This window comes from Rhodamnia argentea, chromosome 8 (genome assembly GCF_020921035.1).
Source record: "Rhodamnia argentea isolate NSW1041297 chromosome 8, ASM2092103v1, whole genome shotgun sequence".
NCBI classification, from domain to species: Eukaryota; Viridiplantae; Streptophyta; class Magnoliopsida; order Myrtales; family Myrtaceae; genus Rhodamnia; species Rhodamnia argentea.
In genome coordinates this window covers 6,349,500-6,361,897 of record NC_063157.1, presented here as the reverse complement: position 1 = coordinate 6,361,897, position 12,398 = coordinate 6,349,500, and the positions used below count along the sequence as shown (strand labels likewise).

Here is a 12,398-nt window from a genome sequence, read left to right as displayed (position 1 = left end):
GGCTGAAGACGAGGCAAACTTCTATATGGCATATTCTCGACTCTTGAGTGAAGCGCTCGCTCCGACTAGGGGTAAGCAAACTGGATCGGACCGGCCCGAATCAGCGTGTTTTTTTATTCAACCGGGGATATAGATTGTAAATTAACATGCAATTGAAGAATATTGTATTTCAAGGGTTAGATTTTAGCAGTCTCATCGGGTTGAGACCGGGACCGGACCGGACCGCTGGTTCCAGTCCGGTCCGGTCCTGGTCCGGTCCTTGGTCTCGAAAATTTGGGAACCGGGACTATTGGTCCAGTCCCCGATTCCATACCGGAACCGGACCAGTCCAGACCATACACACCCCTAACTCCGACTTAGAAAGGCGACTTGCACTAAGTGATTGATGATGCAGACTTGTCCCGAACAATGTGGATACGAATCATGGGGTGCATGTCGGATTCCATTTCAGGCTACGATGAGGAGTTTAGCAGGAGAATAAACCCCTTTTTTTTTCCTTTTAGAGGGATTCTACACTTGCAAGGTCTTAAGCCTAAGACTGCAACTGAGAAGTTCGTATGCCACACATGTACTGTTGAAATTGCTTTGTGAACCTGACCATTGGAGGTTCAGCTTAGTGTCGTCCTATGTTTGACTTCCGTGCCATGTTCAACTTCCGTCTCCATCTTAGCATCAAGTGCCAGCTTGCCGATGCTCGTTCCCGCAATATATCCACCAGACCATGCATTCTGCAATTGATGGCTCATTTAGAAACCAGTGTATCTTAGTTGGCTGCTAACTCAAGCCATATGAAAGTAAGCCATAGCTTGGGGTTGAACATGATCTCAAATTTATCTTGACTCGACATATGGATATGCCCGGAACGGGAATTGTGAAAACAATGATCTCCAGTTAAGGAGCTGTTGGTAAGCAAATCTTGCGTGAACGCTCTGTTAAGAAATAGCAATAACAAATTGACAACGACTTCTTGTAAACCTTAAATTTCCCTAACACGGGCCAGGACTCAAATATGAACAGTGAACATTGCACAAAGAACAATACTAACCTGAAAATTGAAACCACCAGTAACACCATCAACATTCAGCACCTGCAGACAAAGGCCCAATCCTGAATGTTTAATGAATTTGTTCTCTCTTTCTTTGGGTTCTCAGGCATCGAGTTGGAAATTCATGCAGTCATAATTACTCGAAAATTGTTGAACTCAAACGAAATCCAGATCTCCACAACAACTGTACCTCGCCGGCAAAAAACAGATGGGGTTGTATCTTGCTTTCCATCGTACTAAGTGAGATCTTCATAAAAGACAAGCTGATCAGTTTTATCTTTAGTTATGGAAAGAACAGACAGTTTCATATGAAAAATTAAAAGAGGAAGGAAAAAAGAGCAAGTGGAGGAAAAGGGGGAGAACCTCGGAGAGGGGGACACCTCCAGCAGTGACAAATTCATCCTTGAATTGGCCCTTAAGACATAGCTTGATAAGGTTAGAACACGTGAAAACAATCCAGATGTCAGTGTCCAATCATAGATTCCTTACCTTTCCCATTACCCGAAACTTACAGTGCTTTAACAGAGAAGCAATACCAATCAACGAATTATTTGAAATGGAAGCCCAGAGAATATCTGCATCCACACCCTGCAAATTAAAGATGAGAAGTATAATGCACTCCGCTGAAATAGATTTTCTAAATTTTTGAACAGCAAAGAAGGTCATACTCATATAACCTCACGATCCAATACATATTTCCAAAATCTCTTCACAATGCCAAATTCTAAAGGACAAGCATTGAGCAGCTTTTGTTTCTGCAAGATGAAGACATCCAGGGGGCAACATTAGGTCAAAGAATAATTAAATGGTAGAACACTACCCTAAAACTGAAGTAGGCATATTGAGCTGACAAAGAAAAAATGATAATAACAAAATTGGAAATGGATGTATTAGAAAGAAGGCAGCAAAATTAAACAGAGTATATAAAAGTTAATTATGAAAATACAATTAAAAATAGAAATTTAGATGACAAATGTTTTAGACATTCTAATTTACATATCCAGCGAACTGCTTTGTAAATCTATGCTCCACGATCCAGTTATTTTTTGTTACAGGGTAATATAACACAATGTTATTGTGCACTCTCGAAACTCAGTCTATGCATATAAATACAGAAAGCAAATCCATCGTCATAAGAAATCGGAGAACTGAACTGGAGAGTAAGATCTCATGGCACAACATGGTGTCTACTATCATTACCAAAAGGCAAATGAACAATCTAATAGCCAGCACCAGTATGCACTTTGTCGGCTGCAAACAGTATAAATCAGGTTTTGATGAATATTGTCCTGCATATGCAAGAATTTTCTTGTTCTGGGGATTAGAGAAGAAACAAAAGCCCAGAATTGGGGCGGCCCTGATGTCAGCCTGAAACTTCCTGATCTTCCTGTCGCCGTCCATTGACAGTGCCATGTTTCAAATGACATAAAAGCAATTCCCTTGAAGATATGCAACATACGAAGAGCAGGGAGTGCTGTTGAGCAAGCTGATAACAGAAACTGAAAAACAGAAACATCTGTCAGTTTGATATCAGAATTACCGTAAACTGATGCTTTTGTTTCATTAGGATGGACTTCAAATCTTCCATTTTAATATCTGGTACAAAATCTACAAAAAGATCTCCTGCATAACCAAAATATATCAAGGTCAAAGACACAAAAATACATATCAGATAACTCATGCACAGAGCACTCCTACCTTCATAATCTAAGCTAAAAAGAAGACGAGCTCCCCAAGCAGACAGTTTTAAAATTGCAGGACCACTGAGTCCCCAGTGTGTAACTAACATGGGTCCAACCTGAAAGCCAACTTCCAGTCATTAGATACATCACAGAGCTCTAAGCAGTACAAAAGGAAAGGATTACCTGCGTAAGTTGGGGTATGTTCGTCTGAACATTTTCTAGTGTCAGCTTCACCCGAACTTTTGGGAACGAGACCTGGACATCATATACATGCACTATTTTTCAAAAAAATAAAAATGAGAACATATGAAATTCACACACATAAGGGGGACCAAACTGAAGAAGGTATACATAAGCATAAGTAGCTGAGAAAGGGAAGCATAGACGCAAAGAATCTACTTATCCTGAGATTATCATATTTGAGTACCAGCCAGATCAGTAATTCAACAACAATCAGAATTCATTATATGTAGTAAAGTTAGCAATTATCAACACTAATGTGATAGAGAGCAAGATTTTGAAATATTTAAATTGTCATTATTTATACTCATAGATGGAAAAACAAACTCAGCTACACACACTATTATACATGATGAATATGAGAAAGAGTATAAGGAACTTTTCGCAAATACACAATTTTAACAACTCTTTTAAATGAAAAAATTCGCACGAAGCATGAGGAAGAGCTATAGTTGTATAAGGCAGAGATGAAGCCACCTTAATGCAAACAGTTATTTCCTATGGCAAACAAAAAAAATCTAGGATAGAATATGCTCCCATATGCTAGCGAAACTCTTTGAATAGATACTTCGACTCTATTGCAAGAGAATGCATGTTGGTTTAATATTGCTGATAGTACCCCAGATAACTCAGCTAGCCGTGAATCCTCAATTTTAAAAGTGAATAAGCTAGGAACCGGATCCACAATAGAATGACCAAGCTGAGTAGCTAAGACATAACCCTGAAACAAGAATACAAAATCCATCACATTCTTCAGTCAATGGGGTTGGCAAACTTTTCAAGTCAAATCCATCACAACCTGACGGCTGCTCCCACTGGCTATCAGCAGATAGTCAGCTTTGAGATTTTCCATATAGTTAGTCGTACGCTTCTCAATCTTGACCTGAAAGTTCCCATCAACATCTCTAGAAGCACTGGTGACAACTTTGCCAGTCTGTATTAGAACTAAAATAGAAAATCACACCTCAGACAAGACAAGTTGCAAGTACTGTAAGTATCTTTAAGGCATGTAGAGAGATCTTCAGCACACCTGGACCATTTAGTAACACAACCATCTTTTCTTTTTGCCACTAGTGCCGAACTGAATTAAATAATGTTCAGAAGAAAAACGTTGTGAATAGTTTCCTTATCCGTTGGCACTGTTGAGGTTAAACATGCAATTTATAGATGACAAGATGCCTTCAAGATTGGGGGAATAAAGTAGTTCTCAATTGCTTCAGACAATAAAAGAAGCACCCTCCAGCTATTGTTGCTCCAATGTTTGATTACCAAAAGAAGCTAACATACATTCAGAGTTGCATAATGCAGGCAGGTATCAAACTATCAATCTCAAACAAAGAGTTCTCCGCTTCTAACAAATCCACAACATAGAAATGATGCAAAGAGTTCTGGGAGTTAAAATTGGATGCAAGCAGATTGCAATCACCAATTATAACAGAGCCACTTACCTCCTTTTCGCTTGGCTTCAGACAGAAGACAGTCAATTATCGAAGATGAACTATCACTAATAGGAAAAACCCTTCCATCGTCCTCTGTCTGCAGAAAGGATGCAATGTTAAGCTATTAGATGATACAGCTTTGCCAAATAGTCAGTCAGCTTTGAGCACAACCTTGAGTTCGACACCATGTTCAGAAAACCAGGTGATTGTGTCCGTTGGGCCATGCATGCTGAAAAAAGATCCTCTTAATTCTCTGTGACCCCTAGGGTAATGTTCTGCCAAAACCTGTAATCAAGTTTGTCATCCTGAATTTTGTAGCTTGCTAAATAAGGAATTCTTCCTCAAATACACCAGTGATATCAGGAAAGGCAGATTGGGGGAAATTTTGCCTAAATATTATGGGGGCAGGAAATGCATAACACTGTTAAGAGTCCAATTCCTCCGACAAGTGGGTCTCTAAGGTGATGTATGCAAAAACTGAACTTCTATCAATTTTTAAGATTGTTTGAAGTGGACTCAGTACTCTTTTTTCATCATTGACAGCTTTTTGCTACATGGAACCTAAAGAAAAAGCCCATTAAGCAGATAACATGAGATATTTTCACTGCTCCAATTTCTGAAACTGATAAAATAATCGTGTCTGCGTACACAGATACTACATGACCAGGTATTATCCCCTATTGGTATCTGTAATGAACAAACATAGTTTTGGTTATTCTCCTCCTTGAGTAGAAATGCAATAAACGCATCATTCTGGATGAGGCAAGGAGTTTTCAGTCCATTCAACGGATCCTTCACTAGATAATACAACAAGCTGAAAATGAAAAGGCAAAAGCATTGATTTTTCACATGAAATAGATAACAACCATAGGCATGTGAACTCTGATGGCTTTGTTGTACATAGTTTATAGATCAGCAACAGAAACATCCAAGATTAGGCTTACATTCATTGCAAACAAATCAACCATTTTTGGCTAACTAACATTAACTCCTGAAAGCTTCTCTTACAATTTCAACTCACCAGGTTTTCTGTGCATTGCCCATTCGTCACGTTGCAACGACCTCCGCCAGATATTTTCACCTGCCAAGAATGATAAAACTTCACAATGCATATTATCCTAGCAGTTAGGAGGTTTGCAGTCCTATGACCATGCGGCCCCCTTCATAAGTTGGCAAAACTGTTGTTCAGATACAATCAACACCGCATCAACACAACAAAAACCCCACAAAATTTAATTAGACACGTAAGCTTATTGATGGCAGGGTGCACACCATTTAGCCATATCTGCTTTTCGGATAACCATCTACTTGACTCTTAAGTACTAACACTCCAACTGCCAATTTCATACCAACAAAAGGCCTCTCTTTTCTGCAGTCACACGCAATTTTTCGTCTGTTTGAGGGAGCAGACCACAGCAAACGACCGCATTATAACTATGCCTCTGAAAAGCAGGTAAAACCCAACCTTTGACAAAATCTTCCCTTTTTCAATGACCAAGACATTAAGATGAGGCGCGACCATCTTGGCTCTGATTGCTCCATAAACTCCGGCTGCTCCACCTCCAACCACCACCAAAAGCTCTTCACCCGTCTGCCACGCAATAGAACAAACACATGGAAGGAGTTGTAGAAGGAGCCCGCATTGAAAGACACGTAGAATCAACTGACTTAAGCTGAAAGTCGGCGAGACGTTACCTTCTGCGCTAGAGGGATAGCAGCGGAAGAAAATGCCCTTTTCTTGGCATTTAAGAGAAGGAAGCCATAGCTTCTGCTGTTCCGGGGCTTTTCGCAGGAAAACCCCAGATGGAGGAAGAAGCGGGTCAAAGCGAAGTTCATGTCTGCGCCGAGAGTCCAGCCAGGCAGCTACTGCGAGAGACGCTGGCCTCGCGAAAAAGTCTGATGACTAAGAGGGGCTCGACACAAGCACGCTCTGCGACCGTGGATGACGGTGTTCGGTATAGACAGTTTAACCGCAGTTAACCCAAGTTTCGGGGGTCTTTATGGTTATGTCGGGACAAGGAAACTTTGCTGCTTGCGGGGTTATCTGTGAAGCGTAAAACTGGTTCTGATCACGTATTAGCAGAAAAATTAGGGCTTTGTAAATGGAAATTAACAAGAAGCAATTCCCTGAGATCAACGACGAGTGCCTTTCACATCGCTGCGAACTTGTGCTTGCCGTTCGATTTCAAGCACTCTTGCCAAGCTGAAGTGAAGCTGTTAAAGCTGTTCGACGAACGTCCGACCGCGCGCCGGAATGTGTACATCAACAGGATCATTTGTTGGCAGAGCGTGGTGGATTCGTACGTATCGAGTAACATCGTAGATTCATGGCGTACTTTGGATGGCCGAATGGGATGAAGCAATTGTGCTCGCGAGTAGGATGCTTATGAAGCTATTAGCATCTGTCTGAATCACCATTAACCGACGAACTCCCCCATCTAAAACATAGATGTTTGCAGTACTTGCTGTTAAAGAACTTCAACTAATGGCAAATCCGCAACACTCGAGGCTTACTTCAAGCTTGGAGCATAGAGTTACGGACGCAAGATCCAAGAAATTTACTGCGCACGATGATTCGTATACAGTGATGGATGGAAGAACATGAGGGGGTATCGCCAAAGTAGATGAGTAAGGGATTGAATTTGCTTGCACCAAAGCCTTCATCCGCAGGGCCGAGCGCAAGCACTTACTCCAAAGTTCATACTAATCTACTCGGAGAATCGATACGGCGAAGACGGCAAAACGATCTTTCCATAATTCAAACCTGCATCAAATACATACCCACAACCCAAACGTGAAGCCTCTCTCTCTCTCTCTGTCTCTCTCTCTGAATCTTGTACACGCCTGAGAAGCAGAAAGTACATGAGGTTTTCTGCGGTTTATCCCTGAAGAGGCCGATCACCACGGTTACCTCGAACTGAGACTCCCTGGGACTTCGATATCTCTCGCCGCTGGGAGAAAATTGCAAAGAAAAATGAAAACTTCATTGGAAAGGTACGAACTCTCGATGAATAACGACAAACACCTACTTTATAGATTTGCTTGAACTCCAACTTTATAGGAACTACTTAACCAAAAAAAAAAAACTTTATAGGAACTATGAACAAACCTTTTGATGACGATGGAACCACCACGACGTGCATTGCTGCATTATTGGGAGGAAGCTGTAGCCGGAGGGGATATAGCTTCTTGTTCCACTGAGAGCAGACCATGATATCCTCGTGCCCGGTCTCTTCCTCTAATTTCTGCACCAGCTCCTCCAATCTACCACCCATGAACGTGAACGAAAGCTCTTCATTCTCATCCTCGGTGTTTCCGTCTTCATCGGCAACTTTGTAGTAGATCATCCTCCCTTCAGCTTTCGCCGAACCACTGAACGAATCGCTACACTGCAAAACAAGAAAACCAGAAGAAAGAATGATCAATTGCGTCTCCCAAGTGCTCTGCATCAAATCCATACTTTCCGAGGAAGCAGATCAATCGCAATTTATCAAGGGCGTCAGCGATGTATCGACACTCGTAATGATAGAGATGGAGTTTAGGCTGTTGAGATCAACATTATCATAGGTCGCTGAAATTGATTCTCTGTCTAATTTGTTAATTCTTATGAAGAAAGTCATCCTTCATTGAGCAAGGCAAGGAGTCGAGACAGTCTTAGCTACAATCTCTGCCCTTACCTGAGCATCTTCCTTCTGGTCTGAAAACAGAATAGTCTGTTATCGAATCGTCTCTTTTCAAGAGAATAAGAGTGAAGGAGAATGCGCGTCATCTTATTCTGAGGAGAGATCTTTTATGAAAACATTTCTTTTCAGATACGAAGAATAGCTATCGTATCCTGGTCGATCTACTAATCAAGGAATAAGGAACTAACCTCTAATTCCGATGATTTCGGCGAGCGGAGCTCGATCGAGGAAGGAGAGTCCAGTTCTGGGAGCAATGATTTTGAATCATGATCCAATTTTGCCTCCGGCAACGAAGTAGTCGGCTGTTCCCTGATCTCCAAAACATCGACGTCCCACAGAATCCAATCCTGGGTTGAGGTCCGGTGTGGAATGTCGTGCGTGATCGAGTTCCTCCAGGGCGGCAACCCCCCATTCGCGCGCAGGAAATTGCCGTATCGTGTCTTGAGCCGGACCTGGACCCCGTCCCTGAGGGGTTCCCATTCCAGGGACGAATCCAATCTCCGGGTTGGAAGAGTCTGCAGGACCTTCTTCCCCGTCATCCCCAAGAGGAACGGCACGTTGGACGCCGTCAGGTACTTGCCGTAGCAGCTCTTCAGGCGCACAACGCCGGCGCCTTCCACGACCTCCACGGTCCACTTGGCCTGCCTGACGGAGCCGCAGCGGTCCTGGCACACGGATTCCCCGTCGTCATCCGCCAGCAAGTACTTGTCGTGGTGGCCGAGGAGGCGGACGGATTTCGCCTTGGTGAAGAATTCCATGCCGCCCTGAATCAAGCGTCACCGATCACGAGGCCAAAAAAATGAAAGACAACGAAACAAGATCAATCCCATGGACAAGAAAAGAACCAACGACGCATTTGCTGAATCGGAAGGTGGTTCCAACTCAGACGGTCCTGGGCATCATCACCTGATCTGAAGAAGCAAATGATCAGTGCAACAAGGTATTGATCTTGTTATGTCTGACAGAAGGGTGGCAAGAAATAGGAGTCAATGTGTGGAAATCAATGTGGTCGGCACAATGTCGGATTCAGGATTGAGAGAGAGAGAGAGAGAAAGAGAGAGATGATGATGAAGATGTTGGCTGGGGGTCGATCCTCCATTTGACGGTTAGGCGTTAAACTGTATCTCGGCGATTCGGCATCAATGGCGTCTGGTTAAAGCGGGCATAACAATGAAGGATCCTGATATTCTCACAACCTTTCAAAATTTCTCTTTCTTTTTTTTGTTTTACAGGATGGTTATTTTTTTTTTTAAAGAGGGAAAGGAAATTATTTGACAAATAGCAAACTGAGTTGTAATAATCCACTTGGACCTTGTGGTGAAAATGGGGTCAATTAGCAATCCTTTGGGGGAAATTACGAGGACCGCTATGTATCTCATGGCATAAATTATTCCGCTTGGGTCAAAGCCCGTCCCGATCAAATCAAGGTGATCGATACCCCTTTCGCTCGCAATCGTAAGTTCCAATCGCTTGATTTTACTGATACGATCGCTATTAATAAAATTAGCGGAGGAGAAACATGTTCCAAAATAAGCATCGGATAGAAAAGCACATCAAAGAGGAAATCGCGTATGAAATTTGAAACGGAAAGCGGGACTTGAGCTGTAAGATAGCTATTGACCTATGTTGGAGTAATTGAACGGACAATAATTCTACTTTTCTCCCCCATTTTTGAAGCCGTAGTAGATTTTATCAACTTGGTGGGGCTTCAAAATTGAAAGTTTACCTTTGGATTTTGCTTAAAGCTAAGAAAGAAAAAGTGCTCCCAACTCCAAGTCAACATTTTGAAGCCCAAAGTCCCAAGCAAAATAAAGGGAAGAGTAATGCTACCTACGTTTACGGTGGATGCAATTTCGCCACCGAACTTGCAATACCGTCCTTAAATTATGTAACTTTTGTTTCGAGATTGTGCTTCCGCCAAAATATTCGACGAGAATAGTAACGGGACTATTATTGTTGAACCAAAGAAGAAATTTGGGGAAAAAAAAAGGGCGGTGAGCCGTTGGCTGCGACACTCTCGGCGAGCGACCGATAGACCTATCAAATAGGTGGGTCGAGTTGGGTATGTATCAGGCCGAGAATGATCCAACCCCATATTGACCTATTTACATGCAATATAAATATAGTGATCCTTACTCGACTCATACCCAACCCGACCCGACTCGAACCTTATCGATAAAAAAATTTTATATTCAATTCAATTTAAAATAACTAATTTGTTATAATTGTTTATTTTTATTTTTTTTTTTTCTAGAAAATAGTTAGATTTCCTCCTTTCTCCATTGGCTGCCAATCAAAGGCGTTTGACGACAAGCTAACAATCGATCGCCAGCAATGCCTAGCGACGGGCGACGACTGACCGCCACCACTTGCAACGACTAGCCTAAATCGACGAGTGGCTAGCAATCGGCGACCGGTCAAACCCTAGCGAGCTCGAGGCTCACTTGACGCCGGCAAGGCTCGAGCTCGCCTTTGGCCGTAGCCTATAGCGGCGGAGGAATAATGAAAAAGAAAAGAACAAAATTATATAAGATTATTAAAAAAAATTCGTGACTCTCGCCAGATTTCGTAGAAGAAAAAAGAAAACGAAAAATGAAAAGAAAACAAAAAATTATAAAACATCATAAAACTAAAAAAAAAAATCAGAAAACTTATTTACGAGTCACTTAAGATAGTTTCTTTTTGTCGAAACACTTATGATAGTTAGGTAATTGACCCATTTAAAGTCCAATTAAAACCTCATTAAGTTTATAAATAATCCATTTATGACTTCCTTAACCTTATTTTTAAAATTAAATGTAATCCATTTATGATCCACACTATTAAACATGGATTAAAGTATAGGTTTTAAACTCCTTTTGCCACCTCTAGCAACGGGCTCGAGCGGCTCGGGCGGCGCCACCACCCTCATTAGATGATTGAAGACACACGGAAAAGGAGGAGAAACAGAAGCCTTATCCATGACCAAACAGTCTATATCAACAACGGTCGTCATGACCCAGGTTAAGTCCCATTTGTTATGTCGTTTTTGCATAAATTAATAGCTTCATATTCTTTACTTAATTTTTTTTATTGCCTGCAGACATATGTAATTGACTAATCAATATCCCCAGACGCTAGATTAAAGCACCCTTAAATTTTTATACTCTCTCTCTCTCTCTCTCTCTCTCTCTATATATATATATATATATTCTCTAATAGATAAGGAGTGCAATTTGTCAAATTTGGCGACGCCACTGGAACTAAACTAACATGTAATCAACCACGACAAAAGACAACTGGTGAGATGGACAAAGACGGATCATCATTTGATGTCCGGTCCTTTTCTAAACTTAATGCAAAGCTAGGCAGTCCCGCTCAGTAATTCTTGACATGGAATGTGGACAGGATGATCAATTTTCGCATCGAACCAAACCTTACGCGCCGGCTGGCGAACCTTTGGATCGGTGGGGGGATCTCACGTGGAGCGTGTCGGATTCATCGACTACGAGTTTGTGATGCCGTGGCTCGCATCCGTGAGCCATTGCGTCGTAACTTGTCTACAATAGAGCGGAAACTAAAGGGACCTTAGGGATTACCTTAGAGATGTGCGACGGCTTCCTCGAGACCACCATGTCCATGCCCATGCCCGTGGCGCTCCCCGAGCCCGGGTCCAGGTGCTCGTCCTCTGAGGACGACGACACGCAGCTCGAATGAGTCGACAGATGGCCGTGGGCAGAGTCGGCCGCATGGTGGTCCACCACGAGGTCGACCATGTCGACGCCCCACAGCACCCAGTCCTGCGTGGCCGCCCGGTGGGGGATGTCGTGCGTGACCGAATTCCGCCACGGCGGCATGCTCCCGTTCGCGCGCAGGAACATCCCGCCTTTCGCCCTCAGCTTCACGGACGTCCCGTCCTTCCGCGGCTCCCACTCGATGGACTTGTCGTTCTTGGATTGGGGAATCGATTGCACCACTTTTTTGCCTTCACAAGCATTGGGAGGTCAACATAAATTAGCTCATGCTGGAAAAACCCCTTTTGGTATGACCAAAACCAGAGCTATAAGAGCATATTCGATCCCCCCATGTACCTGAAATGCTGAAGAGGTAAGGCTCCTCCGTGGCGGCGAGGTACTTGCCGTGGCAGCCCCGGAGGCGGACGACGTGGCTGTTCCCGGCGACGTACTCGACCGCCCAGTGGGCGCTGCGGGAGGACCCGTTCTTGCTCTGGTGGACCGTCTCCTCGTCATCGTCAGCGACCAGGTACTTGCCGTGGAAGCTCCGGAGCCGTACTGCCTTGGCCTTGTTGAAGAACTCCATGATCGACCAA

At 43.0% G+C, this 12,398-nt stretch overlaps 2 protein-coding genes across 13 annotated transcripts; both read right to left on the bottom strand.

Annotated features, from left to right (window-relative positions):
• Positions 1 to 415: 415 nt before the first annotated feature.
• Positions 416 to 6,482, bottom strand: LOC115741311 (uncharacterized protein YtfP). Of its 11 annotated transcripts, none has more exons than XM_030675159.2 (16): positions 6,102 to 6,482; positions 5,872 to 5,997; positions 5,428 to 5,487; positions 4,578 to 4,691; positions 4,416 to 4,503; positions 3,767 to 3,912; positions 3,587 to 3,688; positions 2,911 to 2,982; positions 2,744 to 2,843; positions 2,586 to 2,668; positions 1,723 to 1,800; positions 1,535 to 1,633; positions 1,409 to 1,459; positions 1,236 to 1,292; positions 1,046 to 1,087; positions 416 to 700 (listed from the first exon to the last, which is right to left on the bottom strand). In XM_030675159.2, exons 1-16 carry the CDS (start codon positions 6,240 to 6,242, stop codon positions 614 to 616), a joined length of 1,446 nt encoding a protein of 481 aa, XP_030531019.1. In that variant the 5' UTR covers positions 6,243 to 6,482; the 3' UTR covers positions 416 to 613. The 11 variants fall into 11 exon arrangements, 9 of the variants coding, with proteins under 9 accessions (XP_030531019.1, XP_048140416.1, XP_030531018.1 ...); XM_048284459.1 differs by having other exon boundaries at positions 416 to 728; positions 2,586 to 2,653; positions 6,102 to 6,480; XM_030675158.2 differs by having other exon boundaries at positions 416 to 728; positions 6,102 to 6,478.
• A 621-nt stretch (positions 6,483 to 7,103) lies between these two features.
• LOC115741173 lies at positions 7,104 to 12,388 on the bottom strand. Of its 2 annotated transcripts, XM_030674929.2 has the most exons (5): positions 12,160 to 12,388; positions 11,668 to 12,053; positions 8,278 to 8,853; positions 7,516 to 7,795; positions 7,104 to 7,357 (listed from the first exon to the last, which is right to left on the bottom strand). In XM_030674929.2, exons 1-5 carry the CDS (start codon positions 12,386 to 12,388, stop codon positions 7,314 to 7,316), a joined length of 1,515 nt encoding a protein of 504 aa, XP_030530789.1. In that variant the 3' UTR covers positions 7,104 to 7,313. The 2 variants fall into 2 exon arrangements, with proteins under 2 accessions (XP_030530789.1, XP_030530791.1); XM_030674931.2 differs by lacking the exons at positions 11,668 to 12,053; positions 12,160 to 12,388 and adding an exon at positions 8,996 to 9,521.
• Between the last annotated feature and the right edge of the window lie 10 nt (positions 12,389 to 12,398).

What these genes read in the sequence shown, in the direction of transcription:
- LOC115741311 (XM_030675158.2), bottom strand. Translation starts at nt 6,242, where the DNA reads ATGAACTTCGCTTTGACCCGCTTCTTCCTCCATCTGGGGTTTTCCTGC. An exon ending in AACATGGTGTCGAACTCAAG is followed by an intron (nt 4,504 to 4,577) that starts GTTGTGCTCAAA and finishes TCCTTTCTGCAG; the next exon opens with ACAGAGGACGATGGAAGGGT. An exon ending in GGCTAGCTGAGTTATCTGGG is followed by an intron (nt 2,983 to 3,586) that starts GTACTATCAGCA and finishes TATGATGTCCAG; the next exon opens with GTCTCGTTCCCAAAAGTTCG.
- LOC115741173 (XM_030674929.2), bottom strand. Translation starts at nt 12,388, where the DNA reads ATGGAGTTCTTCAACAAGGCCAAGGCAGTACGGCTCCGGAGCTTCCAC. An exon ending in TTACCTCTTCAGCATTTCAG is followed by an intron (nt 12,054 to 12,159) that starts GTACATGGGGGG and finishes ATGCTTGTGAAG; the next exon opens with GCAAAAAAGTGGTGCAATCG. An exon ending in AGCCGTCGCACATCTCTAAG is followed by an intron (nt 8,854 to 11,667) that starts GTAATCCCTAAG and finishes CGCTTGATTCAG; the next exon opens with GGCGGCATGGAATTCTTCAC.